This window comes from Schistocerca serialis, chromosome 4 (assembly GCF_023864345.2).
Source record: "Schistocerca serialis cubense isolate TAMUIC-IGC-003099 chromosome 4, iqSchSeri2.2, whole genome shotgun sequence".
NCBI lineage: Eukaryota > Metazoa > Arthropoda > Insecta > Orthoptera > Acrididae > Schistocerca > Schistocerca serialis.
Window position 1 is genome coordinate 854,263,563 of NC_064641.1, and position 16,329 is coordinate 854,279,891.

Sequence of the window (16,329 nt, forward strand, 5' to 3'; positions counted from 1 at the left end):
ACCGCTGCACAACAGTGACAGCAGTGTTGACAACATTGACATGATTTCATAGATTTGACTGTAATAAAATTTTAGAATAAAATGACCATCTATTTTTACTCGAATGAGAGAAAAGCATGTTGCTCATGTTCCGGATGCTGCTCGATAGATGCTGTTGTTCATTGTTGTGCCAATACAATTACGGAAAGTTTTCCCTCGCCTTAAGATTTAGCTCACATGAAACACAGTATCTACAAAGCCAGCTATAGAGACAATTTTGAACCGGATATTCCATTTAATCATAAAATAAGAAACTTCTCGCTCATTTTCATTTATCCTAGCAGCTAGATACTTTCTTTTGTGATCCAGTCTTTCAATGATATTACGTTGCAGTACCTGTTGTTTACAAATATAACCATGCCTAATAACAAAGGAGGTTGAGGTTATGTAAATGTGTTACCGCGAATTTTCATTCATTAGTTTCTTAACGAACGGAAACCTAATGAAAAATCCACAGAGATCCACCGAAAAATATTGCAATGGATAGACTGGAAACCGTATTACGTTCTTTCTACAAATACTTCAGCTCGTATCCGGCTAAATGGAGAGACGTATTACAAGATTATAGCGAATGCTCTACGGCACTGTGTAATGAAATTGAACAGCTTCAGTTAATAAAGAGGTAATAGGAACACTTTTTTACATCACATATGAAGTTTACGAGAACTGCCTCATGATTTTTGTCGTAAAGTTTATTGTGTAAAGCATTGGGTATATTCATATATAGATTCTATTTCTTGGTTTGTATTTATTGACGTTTTAGACTTATATATATGGAAATACTATGATTCTTTGATTCGCTGGCGACTTGAATTGGTTGCTATCTCCTTAGTAATACAAAGTTTGACAGTAAGAAGACGTTGCATAAGTTTGGAATTTGCCTTTAAAATATGAGAAGGTATTTTAACTCATGTCATTTAACTCCTAGACCATGACCTGCACGTCAAATAGTTGGTTACGCATGTCTTAAAAGAAAACAAATCAAATCTCTGTTCCCTCGAGTGCCAGTTTGCAGAAGATGGAGTTGGTTATTCATACTCATGGTACCCGTAGTTTAAATGTATTTGCCTTTTGAAACGCCTCATTGAATAATTATCGGATACTTTATACTTCCTATTGCTACTGTAATCGTTAAATCAGAAGTCTCAACAGACATAAGATGTAGGCCTGTGTGTATTATGTTGCTAACATAATTGATTTGATTCATTGAGTTGCCTAAGTACATAGTAATGGCTTCACTATTCCGATTTATGTAATTACTGTTTGACCAATTTTTGATGGCGCTGAGAACATCATCGACATTAAAAACATTTACATGTAAGTTAATACATCTTATTTACAGCAACATTGATGTATTTCACTTTGAACACACATGTAAAACCAGCAGTAGAAACATTGATGTGTCAAAATACACAGTATCTGTATTTAAATATATTCTGCAAAATTAGAATTATTATTTATTTATTCAGCCATAGACCATACAGTAGTAACGGACATATCAGATACATTACAGAAGTAATATGAATAATATGTACATACTTAAAACATTTACAGAGTAGTATAAGATTAGGCAATGATAGGGCATCACTTCCAATAACATCATATCTGGTAATGCACTTCGGTCTTCAAACCAATCTATAGGTTGGTCACAGTTTTACTTATGAGCCAACAAAGTCACTGCAAATGTAAAGAAAAGTGTGAAGAAGAAGTATATTTACGTATCTCTTCATCTATATTTATCTTCCAAGGTTTAGATGTAAACTGTCAGTGCATTGAAAAGTAAGATTCTCATATAGCTTACATGTCTCTGGGTACATGTGCTTTATATTATTTTCACTTTGGAGAATGCTGCATTTGCATTCACAGTGCTTGTGTACACTTTTAAGTTTCTTTTAAAAGTATTATTTCTAAAACCTTTGATAAATAATGACTCTGAACAGAAGCTGTTGCTAAGGCAGTAAATTCAAAATTTCTGGGATGATCTGCTGAAATGTTTGAGTTCAGCTACCTATGCTATTACAGTTATTGCAAATTTTGGTGAAAAACATGTCAGTAAATTAGCCTACTATGCCTGTTATCATTCCTTGCTTTCATATGGCATCATATTTTGGGGTAATTCATCATTAAGAGAAAGAGTATTCATTGCAGCTGGAGCCCACCTGAATCACCTTGCAGATGTTAATTTAAGGAATTAGGGATATTCACAATAGATACACAACATGTATATTCACTAATGAAATTTGATATTAATAATCTCTCCCAATTAAAAAATAGTGGCAAAGTGATATTGTGTGAAGAAACCTTATGTTGAAGTGACACGTTCCACATCATTACAAAATGCCGTATTCATGTTCTAATAATATACAGAACATGTATTAACGTAATGTAATATAATACCATTGTGCTCAAAGTCGCAAGAAGGACAGTTGCACATTTTACAAATTAGGAGATATATATGTATATGGAGTATGGCTAAAAGTCATCTTCAGAAATTAACACTGTAAGCTTGTAGAGGACAGCAATGCAAAAGGTATTAGTTAGTCAGTATCGTCTTCCATGGATCACTTGTACAATTAATCATACTTTTGTGGAACAAGTCGTTTTATATTCACATTACACATTCATACATAAATATGGCTAGATGCTGACCATTTGCATGTTTCGTTTTCTTAATTTTTTTATACAGATATTTGTTAATATTTTCTACCCCCCCCCCTCCAGCATCTACACATAACAAAAATATAAATTCTTCTATAGAATAGAAGTAGTTTTCTGGGAAAAACTTTTCGGTTTTTATATCATTGGGTAATTGGTCAGAAATTTTGGTGGCAACTTTTTGTGCTAAAGATGATCTTAATGTGGAGTAATGAATTTCATTTTTTCTTTTGGTATTGTAGTTATGTACATCTTTACGAAATTGTTAAGGCTTTCGTGGCCACTTATGTTCATCTTTGTTTCTCTTGAAGTGCAGTGAATTATTTACAACAAATTCCACGATGAGATAAATATACTATGAAACAGTAGCCAGAATGCCCAGCTTCTCAAACAGATTTATGTGATCATGGATGAACACCACATATTATTCATACAGCACATTCTTGAGCAATGAAGATTTTTCTTTCTCCAAAATGAGTAACCCCAGGACACTATTGTTGCAAAGTTATATGAAATGGAATGAGCATGTAAGTAGTGTAGTAGGGAAGGCAAATGTCGACTCTCATTTATTGTGAGACTTTTAGCAAATTGTGGTTCACCTGGAAAGGAGACTGCATATAGGACACTAGGATGATCCATTCTTGAGTGCTGCTTGAGTTTTTGGGATCTGCACCAGATTGGATTAAAGGAAGACATCGAGGCAATTCAGAGGCAGACAACTAGATTGGTTACTGATAGGTTCGAATAACACACAAGTATTACGGAGATGCTTCAGGAACTCGACTGGCAATCCCTAGAGGGAAACTGACATTCTTTTCAAGAAACAGTATTGAGAAAATGTAGAGAACCAGCATTTGAAGCTGACTGCAGAATGATTTTACTGCTGCCAATGTACATGTTGCCTAATGACCAAGAAGATAAGATAAGAGAAATCATGGCTCTTATAGAGGCATAGAGGCAGCTGTTTTTCCTTTGGTCTAGTAGTGAGTGGAACAGGAGAGGAAAAGACTAGTAGTGGTACACTGTATCCTTCCCAACACACCATACAATGGCTTGTGGAGTATGTATGTATGTAGATGTAGATTATTCAATATGCATATTTTCATTCAATAATGTCAAAGTACGTCAACTTACTGATTTGTCTGTCTCCAAGATTTGCAAGTATACAGTCAATTGCAAGATTATAAGAAATCTGAAACAGTGTAGGGCTAAAATGAAAGTGGCATCGCTATGTCAGAGGATTGCCAATTGTTATTCAATCATATCCTGCCAGTAGTGCCCAAGTTAAAAAGGAAAGCTACTGGAACAGAGCAAGTGGATGTGACTCTAACAAACCAGTTTTCCATTATGATTACCATGGTGATGCTGATGATAAAAAAACATATAGTAGATAGTTTTGAATCCGCAAATGTTCTCAATAATCATATATGTATAATCTGTATGTATATCTTTCATGAAATGCACTATTTTTAAACAAATAATTCTGTCAATGTAGATTATACTGAGACAGAGAATTCTATAAGTTAGCAATTGCGGAAATATATTCAAATTTATTGTCATGTAATCCATTACATTTTGAAATTTATTTCATTATTTAAATTAGCTTTTCTGTGTTGTTTAATTATATAACTATATATTTTGGGTTACAGTGTTCCCACAGAACAAGAAGTTGAAATTGATGTGATTAATTATTACTCAGAGCATTAATCAATGGTTCGTTATTTCAGTGTTGGGGACAAAAAATTGAAGATACTGGAAATCCCTCTGTTGAAGCAAAATTTGCTGGGAAAGATATATGCAGCTATTGAGACGGAGGTACAACTTCTTAATAAATTAGTGTATGTATCTTTCCTGCTTTTATAGTATAGCATATAAAACTTGCTGATGGATATAGAGCCAGACCATTTTTATTGCCATAAGAATAGACTTACAACTTAGTCTCACAACTGTTTGGAGGAAAACAGTGATGAGCTTATTTTGAATTTATATTTGGATCACATAATAATGAACAATGAACATCAGAAAAATCTAAACAGGAATAATGGAATTTAGTTGAATTAAATCAGCTGGTGCCGAGGGAATTAGATTAGGAAATGAGACACTTTAGAGTAGTAGATGGGTTTAACTATTTGGGCAGCAAAATAACTGATTGCAGTAGCCACCAGAAAGATCGCGGGAGGCGCACGTCGGCATGACACATCACGGACGGTAGTTGCCGCAAGTTGAGTCCCGTCCACCAGAGGGCATGCGAGAATTCGGCCGCGACCTCTGCCGGCGGAACAACAACAACAACTCAGGCAGCACGGGTCATGCCCAGTCAGTTCACATCGGGCATGCCCAGGAGACAGTTCCCGGTCTATGCTATGTGAAGTGCGACGGAAAACATGAACCGTGTTACTATACTGACGATGGCTGAAGTAGAGAGGATATCAAATGTTCTGTTTATTTATTTATTGTCCTCTGAATCAATACTGTACATGTCATGCACATGGTGATGCACAAACATACATTTGATGTTGGACATTATGATAATTTTCTGGCATGAAGTAATATGCCGAAAGTTTACACAAACATGAATTTACATACATCCTTTCTGAGAAGTTATGAGCACACAAATTTATGAACACACACATTACATACATGTTTTTAGATATACTTATTTAAATTACATACTCAGTTCCACATTTGTATTTTAGTGCTGTATTCCTTTCACACATTTACACAACAGTACCTGGTTGGATATTATTTCTGCACTTAATTTGCTTAGTAGCAGATGATATAGATGCAAGATTTTTGCACATACTTGCATTAATGTTTTACTCTTTACAAAATTCTTTGCTGCATTATTTTCATGTTTATTTCCACCCATATGGAGCAGAAATTCACTTGCACTGTAGAAACAATCATCAAGTTGGAATGATTTTTAATTTTCTATTAAATACAGTCAGGGACTTACTGTTTTTTAGTTACTGAGGGAATGTAGACTGGCAGAGTCCGGAAAAGCATTTCTAAAGAAGAGAAATTTGTTAACAACAAATATAGATTTAAGTGTAAGGAAGTCTTTTTCCGAAAGTATTTGTATGGAGTGTAACCATATATGAAAGTGAAACATGGACAATAAACAGTTTACACAAGAAGAGACTAGAAACTTTTGAAATGTGGTGCTACAGAAGAATGGCTGAAGATTAGATGGGTGGCTGGTGAACTAGTGACGTAGTACTGAATAGAACTGAGGAGAAAAGAAATTTTTGGTGCAACCTGACTAGAAGAAGGGATTGGTGATTCTGACACATCAAGGGATCCCCCTGGGGGGCACTCTGCTCTTTGGCAGGTTCGTGTGTGGCTACCACGGGGCCCCAGCCTTTGCAGCACCTTTTCCCTCCTGTGCTGCATGTCCATCCTGTTGCTATGTTTTTTCCCTTCCCTTGGGGACCATGTCTGGTGTGATTTTGGGAATGTGTTCCACAGTGTCAGTAGCTGACATCAGAACAGTCTCACCACTGTTTTTCATTCCTTTTTTCCTTTCTCCGTTTACCTTCTCCTATCCTTCCTCCGCTCTGGTGTTCGAGGCTCCTCTTTTTCTTCTTTCTCCCTGTGCGCTCCTGAAGGCCGGCTCACACATCTGACGTGCAACAGGTAACTAGGTGATATGTGATTCCCAGCCCTAGGTCGAGGGGTAGGATTCGCACGTACACCCTGGTACAGGCCAGGCCCAGGGAGGGGGATTGCCTGAGCTGATACCTTCCCAAATTGCCGATTGGTCCCTCTGTTAGGTGTTCAAGAGGTGTGACCTGACATGTGAGCAATCGCTTAAGGTGGGTGAGCCCCCCTATGAACGGGGGCAGTTGGGACGAGCATGCCATTGGAGACACTGGCAGTCATGGCGGATTTTCTCGCAATGAGCCAATCATCATCTTCGCAGTCCATGTCTACCAAATGTAAATGGAATGAAGCTCCTGATCCAAAGACCCTCTGAGCTGCACCACATTCCCTCATGGTTTCAAATACTGAAGACGGCGGTTCTTTGCAACGGTAAATCCGTATCTTATTCAGAAACGTGTTGATGCATTGCCAGTCCTCTGAAGTCCTGCTCTCGTTTACACAATGGCATTTTGCTTTTGGAGGTTACTTGTGATTCTCAAGCACAATAACTGCTTGCTGTTTCACTTTCTCCAAGTCTGTCCTGTTCGTGTCAAGACCCAAAGAAACTGAATTCATCCCATGGCATTATTTATGCTAGGCTGCTTGATGGTTTGACAGAGACAGATATCCATACGTACCTCTCTGATCAGGATGTCATTGCCGTCCGTCGGGTGATGAAAAAGATAGATGCATCCTTAGTGCCCACACACAGTCTTTTTTTCACCTTTGATAGAGTGGTGTTTTCGTCCAAGATCAAAGCAGGCTATGAAGTTACCACAGTCCTGTTCCGGGGTCACGTCAAGCGCCGGCATGTTGGGCGAGAACTGAAGAGCAGAGAGGGCTGTGAGACGACATTAGCCAATAGTATGCTGATGAAACCCTCTCTAGGATGACACTGAGACAGGAGCAGCCTCTACACAAAGAGAATATAAGTGCCACGCCATCTAGCCACGGCCCAAGAGGAAGACAAGCTGTTGTACGAATGCTACAGCAGCCACTTATGAAATGTATTGTTTTGCTTGTATTGGATTTGTATATATTTAAGGAAATTGATTATTTGCATGTCATCATTTGCTTGTGACACACTTTTGTGAATATGCAAAGTTAAGTATTATCATTTATTTTACTATAATAAACTTGATTAATACGATTTGCTTGAATTGTTGACTAGCGATCCAAGAAAGCAGTTTCCTAGACACCCTATATTGGATGAGTGGGCAGAACACAAGAAGTCCAACCATACATTCTGAACGTGATGTGCTGCTACCAGTGTCATTGTTTCAACCACACTCAAATGTCTTGTTGACACAAATGTGTAACCTGTGGTAGGGATGCTCCCGAGGGCGATTTTCCACCTCCTCCTCCCTGCTGTATCAGTTGCAATGGTGACAATTCTGGCTTCTCTCAAGATTGTACCATGTATCTTGATGAGTGGGCTATCAGGCAGATCCAGATAAAGAAAAAGTGCCTTACCCAGTCGCTCACAAGTTATTGGCTAGTCGCAAATCCTGTGTTCTACCATCTGGCACTTACAGTACTGTTCTTGCTACATCTCGCTCCACGAAGACAGACGTGCGACCTCAAATTCAGCATTGCAGTTGTTAAATTGCCCAGTGTCATGGTAGGATCGCTGTCTCATTGTCCATCTCTGTAACAAGCCACCAGACATTCACCTCCCGGGATGAAGTCACCTGCTACACAACCAGCAAGCCGGAAAGGACAGAAAGCATACTCTTGCAAAGACTTCCTATGTCTCTCCAACCAGCAAACATCTGAGCTTCCTCTGCCAACCGGAAAGACTCCACATAGTAAAACAAACGGAAACGGTCTTGTCCTTCGCCGACTCGGAGATGCTCTTCAACAGTGTCGCTACATGATACCCTCACCCTGTTGACCTCCATGTCGCTGGTGCGCACCACCAACCGTTTTTCTGCTCTGGATGGCACAGATCAACAGAGGGAGAATGCCAATGTCTCTGTAGATCTCATGGAGCAGGATCCTCCAGCCTCCGCACCATGTAGCTGTGAGTCTTGAAGGCTGCCATTCGGCAGCCTCCTAGATGACACCTTCATTTTTGCCCTGCTCTCCGTTTCTCATTATGACTCTCTTTCAGTGGAACTTTCGTGGCCTTTGATCAAACAAAGAGGATTTATGGCTACTCTTAAAATCGCATCATCTGCATGTTCTGCGTGGTGCCTTCAGGAAACAAAATTGCATCCTCACGACTGTTTTGAGCTCTCACAGTTCTTCCTGGCCTGTTTTGACCTTCCCCCCCCCCCCCCCCCCCCCCCCCCCCCCCCGAGGATGGCATTCCATCTCATGGGGGAGTCAAGCTGCTCGTACAGGATGACATTCATAGTCAACGCATCTCCCCCTCTTCAAGCTGTTGCAGTTCACCTTTTGCTTCCTAACATGACCTTTTCCATTTGTACTGTTTACATCGCTCTGTCATTTGATGTCACCAGAGCAAACTTCCTTCAGGTTATTGGGCAGCTACTTCACCCCTTTCTGCTGCTCGGTGACTTTAATGTGCACCATCCCCTTTGGGGTTCTCTCAGAACCTGTCCAAGAGCAGCTCTCTTGGTTGACATACCAAATCAACTTAACCTCCTCTGCCTCAACACAGGAGCACCCATGTTCCTTTTAGACTCCATGCTCACCTATTCGCATTTGTACCTATCCTTCTGCACTGCCCAGCTTGCCCATCATCTTGAGTAGCAGCATGGTGGTATTAACTGAAGTGTACTGAACAGTCTCAGAAAACTAAAGTTGAACAAAAATATGTCACCTATAATTATAGATATTGCTAAAGAAGTCACTACCAATACGAAAATAGGGATACTGATGCATTTTTGTGAATACCAGGGCACGGTGACACCTTTCATAATGGCACACTGAACAGCTTAGACAAACAAGCAGTGAACTTAGGGGAAATCCTGAATGATAAGACTTTCTTACCATCAATTGCTGAACTTAATTAATGAAAAAGTGAGAAACCACTAGAAGAAGCCATGGGGTTGGACCAAGACGTCAAAATCAGCACATTTCTGCCAGCTACAACCTAAAATAGCTTCATCTCAGTGGTTTGCTGTTGGGTACATAACTTAATAGCTAAAGCACTGTTTAGTTAAACAGTAACGAAACAAACTATCAATGTATCACTCTGCTGCCATGGACAGATGCTACTCCACAGTGACTACCCACTCGAAGCATTGAACAGTGCAGTTGCATTAGAACCCAGCCAACTGCTTATTCGATTACTAATTATCTTGTAGCCAAGTGCCTTGTCATGGGATTGTTCCTCTAGCTTGTACTCTGGATAATTTTCTTGAACAGAATGTAATTTTTTTCTCACCAAGGCTCACTGTTTATTTTGAATTACTGCTGCTCACTTGGACATATGACAACGCACTGTGTTAGCTGAAGCAATAATGAAGGAATAGGTATGGGCTCACTATTGTGAAACAACAATGGAACAGTGCAAAACAATTTTATTTGTTGTTGACACACATTTTATACACAGGCATGTCCATTTGAGGGTTAAAAAAGCAGACAAAAATTCGCTTGATACCGTTCTAAGAGACAGTCTCCATTCCTTTCAAACCATATCTACAACTACATCTACATAGATACTCCGCAAGCCACCGTACTGTGCATTGCGGAGGGTACCCTGTACCACTACTTGTCATATCCCCTCCTGCTCGACTCGAATAGAGCAAGGGAAAAATGACTGTCTGTACGCCTCCGTATGAACTCTAATCTCTCGTATATAATGTTCGTGTCCTTATGTGTGATGTATGTTGGCTGCAGTAGAACTGTTTGGCAGTTAGCTTCAGACGCTGGTTCTCTAAATTTTCTCAATAGTGTTTCTCGAAAAGAACATTGCTTTCCCTTCATGGATTCCCATTTGAGCTCCCGAAGCATCTCTGCAACACTTAAATGTTGTTTGAACCTAGCAGTAACAAATCTAGCTGCTCTCCTCTGTATTGCTTCGATGTCTTCCTTCAGTGTTATCTGGTGCAGATCACAAACACTTTAGCAGTACTCAAGAATAGGTCACACCAGCATCCTGTAGGCGACCTCCTTTACAAGTGAATCACTCTTTCGTAAAATTCTCCCAGCAAACTGAAGTCAACCATTTGCCTTCTTTACCACAGTTTTCACGTGCTCATTCACCTCGTATCGCTTTGTGACATTACACCCAGGTATTTAAATGACCTGACTATTTCAAACAGGACACTAGTAATACTGTATCTGAACATTACATGTGAGTTTTCCTACTCATCCACATTAACTTACATTTTCCCTCATTTAGAGCTAACTGCCATTGATCACACCAACTGGAAATTTTGTCTAAGTCGTCTTGTACCTTCCTAGGGTCGCTCAACTTCAACACATTACCGTACACGACAGCATCATCAGCAGACAACCACAGATTGCTGCCTACCCTGCCCACAAAATCATTTATGTATGTAGAGAACAGCAGCAGCCCTATCATACTTTTCTGGGGCATGCCTGATGATACCCTTGTCTCTGATGAACACTTCCCATCGAGGACAACATACTGGGTCCTATTATTTAAGAAGTCATTGAGCCACTCGCATATCTGTGCATATTGCATATGCTCATACGTTCGTTAACAACCTGGAATGGGGGCACTGTGTCAAATGCTTTCCAGAAATCTTGAAATATGGGCTCTGCCTGTTGCCTTTCATCCCTCATTCTCAGTATATCGTTAGAAAAGGGCAAGCCGAGTTTCACATGAGTGATGCGTTCTAAAATCATGCTGATTTGTGGCCATCAGCATCTTAGTCTCAAGAAAGTTTATCATATTCGAACTTAGAATATGTTCAAGGATTCTATAGCAAACAGAAGTTAGGAATATTGGTCTGTACTTTAGCAGGTCTTTTCTTTTACCTTTCATATGTACTGGAGTCACCTGCTCTTTTTACCAGTCTCATGGGACTTTGTGCTGGACGAGAGATTCACCACAATTGCAAGCTAGGTAAGGGGTCAATGCCGTAGTGTACTCTTTGTAAAATCGAACTGGAATTTCGTCCGGACATGGTGATTTACCTGTTTTCAAATCTTTCAGTTGTTCTCTATGCCACTGAACTGTAAGTGTCGGCCAAGTGTGGCTTAAGTTCAAAGTAGGATTATTGATAAAATGCAAAGAGATTTTGGTTGTATGTAATGTACACCAGCGGCAAGACACAGTCAATACCTGCACTCTGTGATAGTGATGATAATGTTACCAGTGACAGTACCACTAAAGTTGAGTTACTAAATGTGGCTTTCTGATATTCCTTCACCAAATAAGATGAAGTTAATATTCCAGACTCAAATTAAGGACCGATGCCAACATGAGTAACTGAGAAGCAGATATACCTGGGTGTAGCAAAGCAGCTCAGATCACTTAATAAAGACAAAACTTCTGGTCCAGATGGTGTATCAGTTACATTCCTTTCAGAATATTCTTTTTAATAGTTCCATACTTAACAATAACGTACAACTGCTTGCTCAGTGAAAGATCTGTACCTAAAGATTGGAAAGTTCCACAAGCTATACCAGTGCTCAAGAAAGGAAGAAGTAGTAATTTGATGAATTACAGTCCCATAGCATTGATACCTATTTACAGCAGGATTTTGGAACATTTCCTGTGTTTGAACACTATGAATTACTTTGAAGAAAACAATCTGTTGACACACAGTCATCATGGATTCAGAAACTATCATTCTTGTGCAACACAACTAGCTCTTTATTCTCATGAAGTAATGAGTGCTATCACATTGATTTCATATTTCTAGATTTTCAGAAGGTTTTTTATACCGTTCCTCACAAGTGGCTTCCAATCAAATTGCAAGTGGCTTCCAATCAAATTGCGTGCATACTTAGTAGCATCTTGGCTGTGTGACTGGATTTGTGATTTCCTGTCAGAAAGCTCACAGTTCATAGTAATTGATGTAAACTTATTGAGTAAAACAGAAGTGGTACCTGGTGTTCCACAAGAAAGTGTTATAGGCCTTCTGCTGTTCCTAATCTATGTTATAAAAGACAATCTGAATAGCCATTTAGATTGTTCGCAGGTGATGCTGTCATTTACCATCTACTGAAGTCATCAGGAGATCAGAACCTATTGCAACCTGATGTAGGCAAGATATTTGTATGGTGTGAAAAGTGGCGATTGACTCTACATAATGGAAAGTGTGAGGACATCCACATGAGTACTAAAAGGAACATGCGTCATTTTGGTTACACAAAAAAATCATGCAAATCTGAGGGCTGTCAATTCAACAGTTATGAACAACTTAAATTGGAATTATCACATAGATAATTTTGTGGGGAAGGCAAACTAAAGACTGTTTTATTAACAGAATACGTAGAAGATGCAATAAATCCACTGCCTACATTAAGCTGGTCCATCCTCTACCGGAGTACTACTGTGCGGTATGAAGATTCTTTCCAGATAGGATTGCTGGAGAACATTGAAAAAGTTCAAAGAAGGGCAGCTCATTTCATATTATCATGAAATAGGAGAGAGAGTTTCACAGATATGATATGGGAGTTGTGTTGGCAGTTATTAAAACAGAGATGGTTTTTGTTGCGGCAAGATCTTTTCATGAAATTTCAATCTCTAACTTTCTCTTCTGAATGCAAAACTATTTTTTTATGCCTGTCTACATAAGGAGAAATTACCATAGTAATAAAATAAGAGAAATCAGAGCTCGTGCAGAAAGATTTAAGTGTTCATTTCTTTTTGCACACATTATTCGAGAGTGGGATGATACAGAAATAGTGTGAAAGTGGTCTGATGAACCCTCTGCCAGGAAGCTCAGTGTGAATTGTAGAATAGTCATGTAGATGCAGTGAAGAAGAATGTATGAACCATTTACTATTTTCATATACCAGGCACAGAAGACAATTATTTAGAGAAAAAAAGAATGTTGATCATAATCCCAGAAGGTCACAAGATATTTGCCTTAACAATAAAACATGATGTTATTGTGATTTTCAGTCCAAATTCTGCTTTGATTTTACTTTTCATGCTAGTGTGTCCTTTCCAACTCTTTTCATTTCTGCATAACTACAGCAATCTACATCCTTTTGAATCTGCTTACAGTACCTCTTCATTACTTGCCATATCTACCCATCTAATTCTCAGAATTCTTCTGTAGCACCAAATTTCAAAACTTTCTTTTCTCTTCCTGTCTGAATTGTTCGTTAGTCCATGTTTCATTTCCATATAACATTCTGCCTCAGACCAATATCTTTAGAAAAGACTTCCTAATACTGAAATTTATGTTAAATTTTAACAAATTTCTGTTTTTCTGTTTTTTAGGAAGGGTATTCTTGCTATTGCCAATCAGGGTATTATATCCCCTCTTCTTCAGCCGTTGTCAGTTATTTTGCTGCCCAAATAGCAAAACTCACTAACTACTCGTATTACCTCAATTACTTCAGCATCACCTGATTTAATTTATGTGTGCTTCATTACCTTTGTTTTTATATTGGTCATATTATTCTTATAACGTCTTTTCCGATACAACAATCCCCTTATTCAACTGATGTTCCATGTACTTTGCCATCTCTGACAAAATTACAATGGAATCACCAAATTATAAAGTATTTTTTTCTTCTCCCTGTACTTTAGTCCATTTCAAAATTTCTGCTTGATTTCCTTTAGCGCTTGCTCACTGTACAGTTTGAATAACGTCTAAGATAAGATACAGTCCTTTCTCATTCCCTTCTCACCTCTATCCTTTCATATCCTTTGATTCTTATAACTACAGTCTAATTTTTGTGCAAGCTTTAGCTGGTTCCTATAACTGGAATCTGGTTTTTGTACAAGCTCTAGATGACCTTTCACTCCCTGTAATTTATCCATGCTACCTTCTCCAGAGTTTGAAAGAATGTAATATAGTCAAATTTGTAAAAAACTTTATGTAATTTTATGAAGGCCTTTCCTCAGTCAAAAAAATCGTCAGGTCAGTATTGCCGTACATGTTCCCATATTTCTCAGAACCCAAACTGATATTCCTTGAGGTCATCTTCTACCACTCTTTCCATTTCTGTAAATAATTTGTGTCTGTGTAGCAACCATGACAGTTCTGTAATATTCACCTATCAACACTTCAACTGAAATTATTACATTCGTCTGAGGACATTTCAACTGTTTCCTATATTATTCATATTACTTGAATAGTTTTGTCAGGATAATAGCAGCAATATTAGGAAAAGGATAGATTGCTACTCACCATAAAGTTGATGTGTTGAGTTTATATACAGGCACAATGAAAGGACTGTTTTACACATTTAGCTTTTGGCCAGAGCCTTCTTTAGAAAAGAAAACAAAACACACATATATTTACACAAGCAAGCACACATCACGCACACAACTGCCATCTCCAACAGCTCAAACTGGAATACCTTCTACTGTGTATTCTGTGACCACGCTACATTGTGAATAATACTCGGAAGTGCACAGGTCAGCAGGCGAGAGGCAGTGGAGATGGCCAACCATTAACAATACCAAAGTGGACTTGGGTGAGTCCACTCAGGACAAGAATGTGTTTCTCCACAGTTACCACCTCATTTTGTATGAGCTGTAGTGTTGAGGAGTGCAAGTCACCCCACTGCAGCAAGGTTCACGGTCTGTGGGAGGTGATCTATTGTAGTGATGAAATTTCAGTATGTCTGTCCTGTATGTCGCCCTTACTTTTTCTGAATCTCATGTAGATAATGTTATTTGTAACATTTCTATTTCAGTTAGTTGTACGTAATATAATAAAAGAAACAGAAAAGTTTATACATTTTTTTATTTTTAATTTCGCCATTCTTTAGACTGGCTTGATACTGTCCTCTGTCTCTTCCTATATTGCACTAATATTTTGCTCTCTTATATAACCATTACATTATATATACTTCATAATCTGTGTTTCATACTGTACTGTTTGACTACTCTTACTATTTTTCCTTCCTCCTGATCCTTGCAGTACCATGTTAACTATTCTCAGATGGCAAGTCAGATGCTCCACTTACCTGTTCCTTATTCTGGCAAGTGTCTTTATAAACTTCTAACCTCACCCTTTCCTTTTAGTTCTTCTTTATTTCATACATTTATCTGTTCTTTTTTTATTAAGTACTGATGTCATCCCCATTTTGGACATCCTGCATAATCTTGCTTTCTGTATATGAGAATTCTTACATGTTTGCTGCAACTTTCTGTGTTTTATGTTAAATGTAAACAAGTCATTATCCTTTTTTCTATCATTTTACATCATCTTGTCTTTGCTCTGTGTATCCTTTAGGTGTATTCTGTGTTAATATCTTGTAAATTCATTTCAATAACTTTCCTGTCTTCCTTCCATCTGACCAAGAGGGCTGTGACACCTGCAAATCTTGTATTGGCATGTGTTCCCCTTCAACTTCTTTTCCTTTGCCAAATTTATTTTTTCATTGTTTTTTTAGTGTACATCTTCCTGATTACTGCTTTTAACTTAGTGTGTTCGTAATTCCTGGTCTAGCTGATCCTATTTTGTTCGCTTGTGAGCACAAATTTGTGAAGAGACTAGCGTCTGACGAGTGATTCATGTAAAGTAAAGGAAAGCAGTATGCGACTTCTGGCTGTTTCACAGTCTTATTTTGTATGGTCAGTGTTCCCCCCTGCAATGATGCTTGCTCTCACTTTCTTTACCAAAATTGCCTGCAAAATATGGAAAAGTACTAATAACACTAAAACGAATATTCATTCCCAACTTTTGGAACCAAGTCCGCATTCGACTTTGCATTATGCTTCTTTTGAGGCACAGCTCTGTATAGGTAAACAACGAAATTTATTAATTTTCTTAATTTACAATAATATGTACATCTTAATGGCTCTGTATAGCTTCTAAACTAATTGTGCTACGAGGTTCAGTATCTATTTCATCTCGATAAGCCCTTTTATCTAATACACTTAACTCTTAGGCAATGTAGCAATATTATGAAAAAGAT

At 38.4% G+C, this 16,329-nt stretch overlaps 1 protein-coding gene across 2 annotated transcripts in view; it reads left to right on the plus strand.

Annotated features, from left to right (window-relative positions):
- The first annotated feature begins 367 nt into the window (after positions 1 to 367).
- The window catches only part of LOC126473487 (uncharacterized protein C1orf109 homolog), a 54,287-nt gene continuing 38,325 nt past the window's right edge, over positions 368 to 16,329 (plus strand). Inside the window, exons 1-2 of one of the 2 annotated variants that reach the window (XM_050100563.1) lie at positions 368 to 661; positions 4,422 to 4,532. In XM_050100563.1, coding sequence (XP_049956520.1) covers positions 519 to 661; positions 4,422 to 4,532 — 254 coding nt within the window. In that variant the 5' untranslated portion in view covers positions 368 to 518. The remainder of the gene's footprint in view (positions 662 to 4,421; positions 4,533 to 16,329) is intronic. The other variant, XM_050100564.1, reaches the window with a different exon arrangement.